Here is a 12,552-nt window from a genome sequence, read left to right as displayed (position 1 = left end):
TCACCACACCATACAACGTTTTTTTTTCACTCCCAAATAGTAATCTTTCAACCACACATCGGGTTGCGTCGAAACATCCACTCAAATATCCAATACTATAAAGGGTAAATTACATTTTTCGTCCTTTATGTTTGTATCAAATTGCAATGGATGACCTTTAACTTCAATAATTATAGTGGCAGTCCTTTTTTTATTAAAAGCATTACACGCTAGGTCCTTAAACGCTAACCTAGTTAAGTTTATACGTTAAGTAATGTCACAAATAATTCATGTGAGGACAATTATGTCTTTTCACACCATTTTACTTCCTCCTATTTCTCCATCTCTCTCAGGCCATCCGTACTCATAAAGCCCCTTGTAAGGCGTTATGCGACACGTCTCGTGCCACGTCACACAGGGGCTTTATGGGGCGTTATATCACTAGAGTCCGTAGTCATAAAGCCCCTACCCATCAATACCTAATTATTAATTTTCGTTTTTATTAATTAATTATAAAAACACTAACTAATTTTTGATTGGTCCAAAGTTTGAAACCTTCCCCCCATACTGCCGTTATAGAGGTCGCCCCCCCTCTTTTTCTCATCCATACTGCCCCTTGTGGCGGTGTTACCGGCGTTTTCCAACGCTATATGGGGGCATAGCACCCCACTACATTTGATCTCAGAACACACAGAACAATCTTTTCTCCATCTCTCTCTTTCTTCTCTCTATAACAACCGGTCACCACCATCATTTCGGCCACCACTTCCAGCCACCGGCAACCTATCTAAACCCACCTCACTATCTGAAAACACACCTGTAGCACAAAATAATTTAGCCTGAACCCTTGCCATTGTCAGATTTCAGCCTGAGCTATAGCCATCGCCGCTAAATACCGGGTCGCCGCCATCCTTCTGGTCGTCGAATAAGGCTAAAATACCGTGTCGCCGCCATCCTTCTAGCCGTCGAACTAGGGTATGATCGAATCAGATACGCCAAATCAATATTTTTCATGGTCGTCGGATCTGTTATGGGCCCAAATCGTTGTTTGTGTTCCAATCTTCTGGCAGGTGGTGGTCGTTGCAGAGGCGCCGGTGGTTTCCCCTTAACCCTTTGACCTTCCTTGATGCGGTATTAGGGTTGCGTTTCAGGCGGCAAGGGTTTGTTGGAAATTATGATGGTTGCTTTTTTAGTTTTATAAAGAAGATCCAAACATTGGGCCATTATTTATCTCAGATTCATTATATCACAATTTGATTGGGTAAATACCCATTTATTATTATATATATACAATTTGCGTCGGCCTTAACTACAGTTCCGGTTTCTCGGTATATCTAACATGCATCTGCCGGTTTACGCCACGTCCCTCACATCGGTTACCTGCAAAACCCTAGCCTTGGTCGACACCATCTATAGCCCTTATCAAACTCTACGGCGACGGAATCGTCCTCAATAGAAGATCCAATCAAATAGAATAACGCCAGGTACTTTTCCTTCTATCGCTCCATGTTAGTCTTCCTGAACGGATGGAGATGATGATGTCAGAGCTTCGTTTAATCCCTGTGCTTTGTTACCATTTGCAGGAAGAACCCGCTGGAACAGGGGCATAAGCCATAGACGGTCACCGAAACAGGGTGACCGGCTGTAGGCTTTGGCCGGATCCCCTTCCGTTCACGCTTTCTCTCTCTATCGCTTAGATTCTCTTTCTTTCCTCTTCTCCCTTTGGCCGATTCTCTTGTGTGTTTTTTTGATTTTTTTTAGGTTTAACCGAAGGAGACACTGAGGTTATAGACGTCAGCAACTAAGGTGTTCCAACAGAATTCCGGTGAATAAGATCTGTCGTGCGTGTCCCGTTTTTGTGTACATCGACAAACACCGAGGTACCGCTACGGTAACTTCCGACTCTATTGCTTCGTTTTTCCGACAACTGATGCTTAGATCTTGACCTGCTGGTAGATGATACCTTTTATTATAGGTTTTGACCCACTGGTGTTCGACGGAATGCTTTTATACGATTCTTTGGTTTTAAAGTTTCGACGGTTAGATATTAGTAGATGTGAGTATTCTTTGCTGCACCGTTCTTTTACTGTGTTATATTTGTGTTTATGGTGATTTTAGGTTTGATTTATGTCATATAAAGATGGTTAGGGGCTAAGAAGTTAGTTTAGCAAGGGGTGATATTTAGATTGAATGAGGAGAATAGAATGATGTTGGACCTTAGTCAGCCGGAAAGATGCAGCGGTTCTTTTTTTACTACTGCAGCAGTTACATTACATATATTAGAGGGGGATATTGTTTGAATTATATTGATTTTGCGGATTACATAATATGACTTTTTTCTTATTAGTATTTGCTACTTCTCCGCTATTATGGATCCATATCTTCCTGTCTATTTGTTTTAATTCACTTTTCTTCTCATTGAACTGTGACGACCATTGGCTATGCCCCCTTTAGTGAATATATTCTAATATCTAAGAGATTGTATATTTCAAATATTTAATTAATTTTATGCCTATTCGGATAATTTTTTGCCCTCTTGTGTTTATGCAGTTTATTCATTGCAACATTTGCTGAGTATGTACCTTCATTCATAGCTGTTAAAGTCGGAGGGCGCTCTTAAGGCGCAAAAAGTGCACACCATATACAAAAAAAGCGCAGCCTCTTTCTGCTATAATACTTCCAGATATTTGTTGGTTAGAACTGGTGAACACTCATTGTTCATTACAATAATGTGACAAGTAAGAAAATATATTTAAGTAATATGATTTAAAAAGTGACTTAATCTGAAAGGTGTAGACAATTTGCGAAGGTCTTGCACAAACTTCACCATGACACAACAAAGTAAGGTGTAGACCATATATAGGTTCTATAGTCAAAGCCATAAGGCGCACATTTGGTGCGCAAGCGAGGCGATGGCGCCTTAGGTAGACCTAAGGTGACAACCTTGCTCTATGTGAAACAAAAGGTACGCAAAATTGTTTTAAAATGTGACATTTTTTTCTATTTAGGGTTATGGTTCTATATCATCAGTTGTCTTTTGTTTTGCTTATATTCAGCTCAGGATCAGAAGATTGCTTCAGTCATTAATCAGTACACCATGAAGTAATTACTAAGCTTTGCTTACAGTTATGTTAAAAGACTTGAAACTATGTATCAGAGTTAAGTTTTATGTATATATTTTATTGTAGCCGCTTTGCAAATACTAATACATTTCGCGCCAAAAGACATCTTGGGAAAAATATTCTTTCCACGCGGTATATGTTCGTGTTTGTCTTTGCTTACGTTTTACGTTACGTTTACAAACTCACGATTTATTAGATTTTTTTTTTGTTTTAGTGTCGTTAATTTGCATAATATTGTGCACAGTTTTACGACTCACGCCCCGCAACGCGGGGGTTAAACACTAGTATAATAACAATTGATGAATGAGCTTATGAACAGTATATCAATTGGACATAATTGGGATACTATTTACAGCATTGCCACTTTTTAGAGTTTTACAGATGAGAGAGAGTAAATAAGGGAGGGCCGGTGCCGGTGTATCTGAGGCGGCTCCGCGTCGGCAACACAATCGTTCATTTCTATAAAAGAAGTTCAACTGAAAGTTTATGTCATGATTTGAATCGTCACTTTGGCATATTTTTAGAGAAGGGAGAGAGCCACAGGGAAAGAGGGAGAGAGAGAGAACGGGAAAGAGGGAGAGAGAGAGAGAGGCAATGGAGAAGGTGAGACCAGGCACGGCCTCCGGCCGGCCACCTTAAACCGGCGATAACGATGACAGTGATTGTGTCGCTTGGTCGGAGAACGAAGATGGGAACGGTAGTTTAAAACCCTAGGCAACGAGGGGGTTCTGGTGATGAGATCGCAGGTCTATTCTTCATACGATTAGGTCATATGGTTCAGACGACTGCAGCGAGCGGCGGCTAGGATTTTGCCCTATTTTAGCTGTTCATGCTTGCCTTGCTCCTGTCGTGACGGACTGACGACAAAGTATTCTGAGCGACCTTTCAAGTTCATTTTAAATAATCAGGTAACCCTTTTGATTTTATATAGAAGCGATTTTCTATTGTAGAATTTCTTGTAGTTCATATTAATTTGTTTGTTCACAAGCAGTAAGATTTTCTGTATTTATTGTATAATTACTGATACAGTTGTAAATTGTTGTGTGCACTCTTAATTCTATATCATTAGTCCACTAATTTTGATATTAATGGTTTGTTGACTTTGTCTTTAAAATGTTAGGTTTTGGTTGACATTGTGAAATTGGTACAAAAAGAGGGATGGAAGGTAGTAATGGAGGTTAGAAGGAGTTTTTGAGTGTTTATGATAAGAAATTTGGGAAAAATTTTAGTAATGCTGATGATTTGAAGGTAAGTGATGTAACTGGTGTTGGTGGAACATTATTTTGTGTTTCGATTATGTTTAAACCGCATGTGTCTGATGATGATGAAGACATTTTGTTCCCGTTTTTTGATAAGGTGGTTGAAAAGCATGAGAGTGTATATCAACAACAAACGGATTAAATGTCTCCTGAACAGGTTTGTTTTGAACATGAGAGAGAGAGAGAGAGAGAGACAATGGAGTAGGGGAAACCAGGCACGGCCTCCGGCAGGCCACCTTAAACCGACAACAACGACGACAGTGATGGTGTCACTTGGTCAGTGAACGAAGATGGGAACGGTGGTCGTACTCGGTTCGACTTCTCCGGCGGCCATACCCGGTTCGTCTCCTCAGGTTGTCAGTTCATTATCTCCTACGAGGTAATTAGGGTTAGTGGTGAAGATCTGTTGGATTGGGGTTAGATTTGTTCCACTAACCATTGGTTTCATCATATTTATCGAATGACTTCTATAGAGTTCACTGCAGAACAATGGGGTTTTGGCCTACTTCTATCTATGGTAAATTAAGGTTAGTTGGATTGTGATACGGTGGTATCTATTCGATTGATTGTGTTTGTGTTTCTGTGATATGTAAATTGTCACTGTTAAATTTAATGGTCTTTATTTGGGAAATTATTAGGTTATGAATGGTTCATGACATGGTGTTTGTCTACAATTAGAATGTCAGTTATGGTACATTGGTGAGTTTAAATGATTAGAATGCTATCAAATAATTAATATTTTGTCTAACGATAATAATCAAATTAGAATTACTGTTACGCCTTTTCAGTTTCCGTGATGATGTAATAAAGCAGCTTGTGCGAGAGTTGAAGTATCTCGATGAAACCCTACCACTAAGAATTAAAGTATGGGTAAACAATGATGATTTTCCAACTATATATCCTCCCTTTTCTGCCGATGATGGCCAGCCCAGCTGGTCGGAGGTGTGAGGGTTTTACCCACAGGTCACGGGTTCGATCCTGGCCAGTGGTGGTTTCCCGCATGGGGTCCCGGTTCGATCGGAAGGCGCTTGCGGGCGGGCCGGTTCGAATGCGGGTGGGTGAGTCGCTGCGATTTATGGGACGCGGGGCTGACCAGCTGATCTAAACCTTTCAAAAAAAAAAAATATATCCTCCCTTTTCTGATTGTTGAAAAAGAGCCTATTTTAAAAGGTCATTCATTGGTTTTTCAAGTTTTGCTTCTACATTCAAGTTTGCTTCTAGAAGGTTTAAGGTAATGGTATTTGTATTAATGGAGTTCTGATGTTGTTGTTAACTATGTTCTAACCAGGCTGCAATTGATTCATCTCATCTTATGAAATAAAGGTATCCTGTTCCCTACCCCTCTAATTATATAATCGCACCGAGATGAGTTTGATTAATTGGTTGATGGTTTTATGTTGTAGAGTGGACATGGGAAATTGGCAAGGCAAATGACATTTCTAATGGCATTTTTTGATTATACAGGAGGAAACTGTATAAAGGTATAATCTTGAGTTCGTTCTTATTTGCATAGTATGTGATCGTTATTTTAGGTTTTGTGAAATTTATGGTCAGATGTGATACAGTTTGAGTAGATTGTGTGATTTTGCACAAAATGTAATGAAAGAGGATTCACTAAAAGTTTAAACGACTTTCATAGTGAAGGTATGCATTGTTTTTTTAATAGGATAGGTGGTTGTGTTGCGTTCATGAGACGGAGTATAGTACGGGGAAAACGATTAAACTCCAGCCGCATAGTGCGGGGGAAAAACCTTTTTTTTAATTGGTATTATCGAAATCGGTATCAATATTCACTTTTATGGTTTAGCGGGAACAAAATGTTTAAACTCCCAGCGTGTCTCACGGGAGGAAAAACCTATTTTTTTTAATTGGTATTATCGGAACCACTGTCGATATTCGCTTTTTTGGTTTTCGATGAGTTGAGCAATAACGAACAAAGTCACACTGCGTAATACGAGGAAAACGATCAAATTCCCGCCGCGTAGCACGGGGAGAAAAAACCTAGTTATATCACAATCGTTGTTCATTTGTCTCAAATCCATTAAAAATGAAAATTTTGTTGCCAAAATAATGGAATCGATGAGTGTTATTGCCAAAATATGTGAGGTAACAAAATAATGGAATAGATATTGGGTGTTGGTGGTGGTGGTGGATGAGAGAGAGGGAAAAAGAGATTATATATAATAAGTTTTTAAATTAGATTGGTAAAAAGACTAAACTATTCTTATCTAATTAAACTTAACTGTAAATTTTAATTGTGTTAGTGGTAAAAGACCTAACATGTAATGCTTTAAATAAAAAAGGGCTGTCACTGTAATTATTAAAGTTAAAGGTCATCTATTGCAATCTGATACAAACATAAAGGATGAAAAAGGTAATTTAACCTGTTATAAATAATCAGGTCATGACAAAAGTTGTGTGAATGAATGTGTTCACAATATCATGGTGGGTGGCTAAAGCATCAATTCAAATCTTTCAAATGGTTTGTAAAATAATATCACTATTTAAGGCTAAATTGCACTTTTCGTCCTTTATGTTTCAGTATTTCTGCAGGCGCTGTCCTTTAAGTTTAAAAATTACACTCTATATCCTTTATGTTTGCAACTTATAACGGGCGGTGTCCTTTAGCCTTAACGCAGTTAAATTTTAATGTTAAGTTTGACATGTGCCTCTCACACGAGGGCATTTTGGTCTTTTTACCCTTTTTTTTCTTTTAAAATCGAAAATAAATAAACAAACCTAACCTAGCCTTCTCTCTCTCTCATCTCTCCACTGACTCTCTCTATAATCAAACATTAATCTTTTTTTTTGAACGACAATCAAACATTAATTTATCTTTGTTTTTTTGAACCACACAACACAACCGTCGCCACCACCACATCAGAGAACCTCCACCTGCCACCACCCAGAACCACCACTGGACCACACAAGACCACCACAATCACCCAACCGTTACCGCTAGCCTGAACCCGCCACCCCATTCAAAACCCATAATTCTTTTACCAAACCCACCGACCTGTAAGATTGGCCAAAAAAAGGGCACTGTCACCGGATTTCTTGTGTTTATGCTTAGGCGAGTGAAGCTCCGGCGAGGGAGATATAGGTTATATGGAGGAGATATACTGTAGGTTATATGGAGTATGTGCTGATGATTTTCCTCACATGATATGTTTAATTAAATAACTTTCCTTTGTGAAAGTTGAGATGATGATGATGGTGTTGTTGCTGCAAATATGGAATTTGCAGATCTGATCTGTTTCAAATGTGCAGATCTGATAAGAGCGTGTTGAGCTTTCTTCTTTGAGCTATCTTGAGTACGAAGGTGGTATATGGATGGTGTTCAGCAGTGGGGTTGGCAGTGGAAGGTGTGGTGGTCGGTTGAAGATGGAGGGAGGCGGCGGTGGTTTAGTGTTAGAGAGTGAGAGAGACAGATATACATATAGGACGACGATTGTGAGGAAAGGTAAGAATTTGATGATTAATGGGAGATATTTTTGGGGATTTTAGCAGGATTGATTGAATTGGGGATTTGAATTTAGGGTTTTTTGTATTTATTGAATTGGGGATTTGTATTGTATTTACAGAGAGAAGAGAGACGAACATGAGAGAGAGAAAGGTTAGATTTCCAAAAAAAAGGTGAGGTTTGTTTATTTATTTTCTATTTTAAAGAAAAAAAGGGTAAAAAGACCAAAATGCCCTCATGTAGAGGCACATGTCAAAATTAACATTAAAATTTAACCGCGTTAGGACTAAAGGACACCGCCCGTTATAGGTTGCAAACATAAAGGACATAGAGTGTAATTTTTAAACTTAAAGGACAGCGCCTGCAGAAACTATGAAACATAAAGGACGAAAAGTGCAATTTAGCCACTATTTAATGATAATCATGATAGAATATTAAAAAAAGGGTAATGCACGGTACCCTGACCGCGGAGGGGATAACCCCTCCCAGGCCGCCACCCGACAAGCCTAAGCCTGACAGTAAATACCTTTGCCGAGCCGACCCTTTGAGGGTACTTTGTTCGCCCCAAGGTTCGAACCCGGTACCTCTTGGTAAGAGGTGGGTGTCGGTGACCAACTGGGCTACCCCAGCTGGTTAATCATGATAGAATATTCATAGCAAGATTTTTCATTTGCTCTATCACTCATGTAAATTAAGTCGTATTTACTTGATAACAATATTTTCCAATTTTTTGTTTCCCTTAGTTATTTAAAAGAATTTATACGGTTTCAATTTTTTAACAAAAAAAATTGTCACAATTGCTTAGCAAATAGGTTCTTAATAAAAAATTGTCACAGCTGCTTAGCAAACAACGTAGACAAAAAAGATTAAAAAATTATATATTTAAAATATTATTTCTTATGTTTTGTAAGATAACATATTAATATATTTGCCAATGATGTCTTGGTCCAGTGGTCAAGACTAAGACGGAGGTGGGAGGGTTTTCTCTTCGGGGTTCCTGCTCGGGTTGCTGCGAGTTCGAGGCCCGCCTGCCCCCTGCTCCTGGCAAGTGGCTTGTGGTGGTTTTTAGCCTTCTGGTGTCTTGGCGCCGACTCGAACCAGGGCTGTGTAAGTGCAATATGCTAGGTAGTTCCCAGCTGAGCTAGTCGTCAAAAAAAACATATTAATATATTTGGTTTCAGTACAACTAATAAGGATGTTACTTGTTTCTCTTAAGGATAAAAAGATTGGCTAAATGTACCCACTATCCTAAATTTTCACCACTCATTTGAAAACCAATGTTTTTTTTGTCTTTTAATATGAAAATCTTATTATATGACTAATGTGAGAAGTCGAATGTCGTGAAACCAGTAAAAAAAAATAAATAAGGTACGTTTAGCACAAGAAAGACAAAATTTGACAAAGAAAAGAGAGTGCTTGTTGTTTAGCATTACAAAATACAAGGACTCAAATGACAAAATAAGAAGTGGAAGAGTAAGAGGCTGTTTGTGCACTTAGTAGTTCAGACGGTTTGTTTCGCAAGTAGATGTCTGAATGACTAAGATATTTGCCTCTGAGTGGTTAAACATAGGGCTGTAAACGAACCGAACGAACATGAACAAGGCCTTGTTCGTGTTCGTTCGTTAAGGAAATAAATATGTTCACGAATGGTTCATGAACACTTACCGAACGAGATTTTATGTTCGTGTTCGTTCATTAAGCAAATGAGCGTGTTCGCGAACGGTTCACGAACACAAACGAACAAAAATAAATTTGGCGAACGCGACGAAAGATAAAGGTAGATGGCTCAGAGAGTAGCACTGGAACTTGAATCCCTTATTGTGGAACGGAGGTCAACCGTATTCGTCGATATAAATAATAAGAAATGAAAGGGAAATGGTGCATAAACAATGTGAAAAAGGGTTTTCTAGTTTAATTGTTAGGGTAATAAAAAAAATAAAAGTTTAATAATATAAAAATTATAGATAAAATATAAGAAAGTACAAAAATATTCAATTAAAACACAAACATATGAACATAAACAAACGCAAATGAACGAATGTTCACGAACACCTTACCGAACGTTCACGAACACAATCGAACGAACGAGACCTCTATTCATGTTTGTTCATTTAACTAATCGAACGAAATTTCTTGTTCATGTTCGTTAGTTTATTAAACGAACGGATATAAACGAACTTCCCGCCGAACAGTTCACGAACTGTTCGCTGAACGTTCGGTTCGTTTACAGCCCTAGTTAAACAGTATACTGAGTCTGAATGATTAAGACCTCTAAATCTAATCTGAATTGGTCAGACATTTGTCACACGGTTAAAATTTGTACTGACTCTCAATGATTCAGACCTCTTACTACCTGTTACAAATTAGCACTTAATCAGATCTTTGCTAGTTCAACACCTACCCATCACAAGTTTACGCCCCTGACAAGAAAATTGAAGACCCCTTTGTGGAACTCTATAATATTCAGATGAAGGCTGCGTGCGTGTCACCCAAATCCCACTTTAGTCGTCTTCATCTCCATACAATCAATCAGCAACAAATATGGTTACAAATCGTGCAGTTTCAGTCTCACTAGACAGTGTTCGAGACAAGAACCTAATGCAGTTGAAAAAACTCAACTCCGTTCTGTTTCCTGTTCGATACAACGATAAGTATTACGCTGATGCTCTTGCATCGCACCACTTCACTAAGCTAGGTATTAATATTAATATTATTATTGTTCAACAAATTCGTCATCTTTATGGGTCTTTATTTGAGTTCTTTTATGTTATTGTTTGTAAATATTGTTGGGTTCTGTGTGTTTTTATAGGTTATGGTGATGTATTGGTTGTTATAATCTTTAAATAGTTTTGCAGTTTTAGATATGTTTTGGACGGTATGATGGCGTTTTGAATGGAACGTTTGTAAATGGGTGTTGAATGATAAGATGTTATGTTGTTTATGTAGTGTATTGAATGAATGCCTACCAGGTGTTTTTGATGAAATGCCGGAGTGAGTATTGAAGAGATAATGTTTTTCGCAATTTAAGAAAGACAATGTCAGTGTATGTAGATGTTGTTTGATTGGAATAATGTTACCTGTAAATCGTTTTATCATAGTTTAATAAAAGAAATATATCATTTCTGAAACACCTAAACACACACTACTAAGTCACCATTTATACATCTCAAGATTATGTTTTCATTGCAAACATCCATTTCTATATTTCAAGATTCTACAAGTTCTAAATTTCATGATGCTTAAGCATTTTCTAAAGTTGCTATTTTTTATATATTGTCTACTTTTTCAGCATATTACAGTGACATCTGTGTTGGCTCAATTGCATGCCGACTTGAGAAGAAGGAAGACGGGGCTATTCGCGTATACATAATGACATTAGGTGTTTTAGCACCTTATCGTGGCCTAGGTATCGGTAAGTATCCTAAATCTCTGACCCTAAAAAGTCAAATGGTATTGAGAACCGAATTTGCATTATCAACACACATTTTCATGACTCTAAAGACGTAGTTTCCTAATATTGTGGCAGGTACAAAGCTGTTAAATCATGTTATTGATCTAAGCAGCAAGGAGAATATCGGTGAGATCTACTTGCATGTGCAGACAAACAATGAAGACGCCATAAACTTTTACAAGAAATTTGGGTTTGAAATCACGGAAACGATTAAGAATTATTATGTGCGCATTACTCCACCAGATTGCTATGTGGTTACAAAGTACATTAGGCAGCCTCAATCCGAGAAATAATGGAATTCACAAATAAGATGGAGATCTGGAGTTGGGTATTGAGTTATTGTCGATTGGACACTGATTTATGGATATGCTAATTGTTAATATCCAGTTTGTTTTGTTTTTTGAGGCCTGTTTGTTATCGATCTTGTTTGTTGGAACCGTAATCTTATGTAAGAATGATACCATGTACCCTTGCTATTTTGATGCATTTTTGCCCTGATTAGCGCTTATCGCCAATACTTTCTCGGTTGTCTGTTTAGAGTCATGCGGCCATAAAATATGGACGGAAATGTCTTTGTGACAAACGCCACTTGTGGTTCGCCCAACTTTCAGACCCAAATTCCTTCATCTCCGCCTCTTTTGATTTATCAGATTTTCCTCCAACTTAGTAATGCTGATTGATTTTGTTTTAATTCTAAAATCTTGTGTATGTTGGATACCGCTAATACTAAGATTTTTGTTTCATTTTGTCTTGTTTCATTTTGTCTTGTTTTATTATGAAATGGTACCTTTCTCTATCATTAACGGGTTTAGTTTGTACGAATTGGTATCTTAGCTAATATAACAGATCTTACTGCTTAATAAATTAGATATGATTGTTTAGTTACTACAGTGCGGGTTGATCGCTGTTGACCTTGCTAAAAGTCTTCTGCAAGTCAACCCGTTGGTAATGACTAATGAGTATGGAAAACATTACATTGAAATGTGCTAAAACGCTTGTTCTGGATGGGGGGGGGGGGGTGTTGAGATTTTGCCGTCGAATAGAAACGTTGACCAGAAAAGTCAAAGGATCAGTTGGTCCACACGGTTAGAAAACACAAAGGTTCAGACGATACGCTGTTTAGAATGAAGATTAAGCCGTAGATTCTGGATTTAAAGCTAGCTTTTGAGCATTTTTTGCATTCATGCGGGTGGGATAGTGGTTCTTGACGAATCGAGAAGAAGTTGCAGCTTACAGATGAGCATATGAAGGCATAAGACCATCAAGAATCGCCCTTCT

General features: G+C 38.2%; 1 protein-coding gene and 1 long non-coding RNA gene across 23 annotated transcripts; both read left to right on the top strand.

The window, feature by feature from the left end:
• Positions 1 to 563: 563 nt before the first annotated feature.
• Positions 564 to 8,793, top strand: LOC110923814. Of its 22 annotated transcripts, none has more exons than XR_004881920.1 (10): positions 570 to 1,463; positions 1,563 to 1,870; positions 1,955 to 2,035; positions 2,530 to 3,233; positions 3,473 to 4,009; positions 4,222 to 4,887; positions 4,999 to 5,059; positions 5,149 to 5,224; positions 5,649 to 5,683; positions 5,764 to 6,049. It is a non-coding gene; the product is annotated as an uncharacterized LOC110923814 (long non-coding RNA). The 22 variants fall into 22 exon arrangements; XR_004881926.1 differs by lacking the exons at positions 4,999 to 5,059; positions 5,149 to 5,224 and having other exon boundaries at positions 572 to 1,463; positions 2,530 to 2,944; positions 3,036 to 3,081; positions 3,168 to 3,233; XR_002584233.2 differs by having other exon boundaries at positions 567 to 1,463; positions 5,149 to 5,683.
• A 1,430-nt stretch (positions 8,794 to 10,223) lies between these two features.
• On the top strand, positions 10,224 to 11,780 carry LOC110923796 (N-alpha-acetyltransferase 50). Its single transcript, XM_022167858.2, has 3 exons — positions 10,224 to 10,518; positions 11,113 to 11,235; positions 11,350 to 11,780. Exons 1-3 carry the CDS (start codon positions 10,365 to 10,367, stop codon positions 11,565 to 11,567), a joined length of 495 nt encoding a protein of 164 aa, XP_022023550.1. The 5' UTR covers positions 10,224 to 10,364; the 3' UTR covers positions 11,568 to 11,780.
• Positions 11,781 to 12,552: the final 772 nt, after the last annotated feature.

Source organism: Helianthus annuus, chromosome 2 (assembly GCF_002127325.2).
Source record: "Helianthus annuus cultivar XRQ/B chromosome 2, HanXRQr2.0-SUNRISE, whole genome shotgun sequence".
In the NCBI taxonomy this organism is placed as follows: domain Eukaryota; kingdom Viridiplantae; phylum Streptophyta; class Magnoliopsida; order Asterales; family Asteraceae; genus Helianthus; species Helianthus annuus.
The sequence above is the reverse complement of the archived record's forward strand: the minus strand, read 5'-3'. Positions and strand labels throughout refer to the sequence as shown.

What these genes read in the sequence shown, in the direction of transcription:
- LOC110923796 (XM_022167858.2), top strand. Translation starts at nt 10,365, where the DNA reads ATGGTTACAAATCGTGCAGTTTCAGTCTCACTAGACAGTGTTCGAGAC. An exon ending in GCACCACTTCACTAAGCTAG is followed by an intron (nt 10,519 to 11,112) that starts GTATTAATATTA and finishes CTACTTTTTCAG; the next exon opens with CATATTACAGTGACATCTGT. An exon ending in TTATCGTGGCCTAGGTATCG is followed by an intron (nt 11,236 to 11,349) that starts GTAAGTATCCTA and finishes ATATTGTGGCAG; the next exon opens with GTACAAAGCTGTTAAATCAT.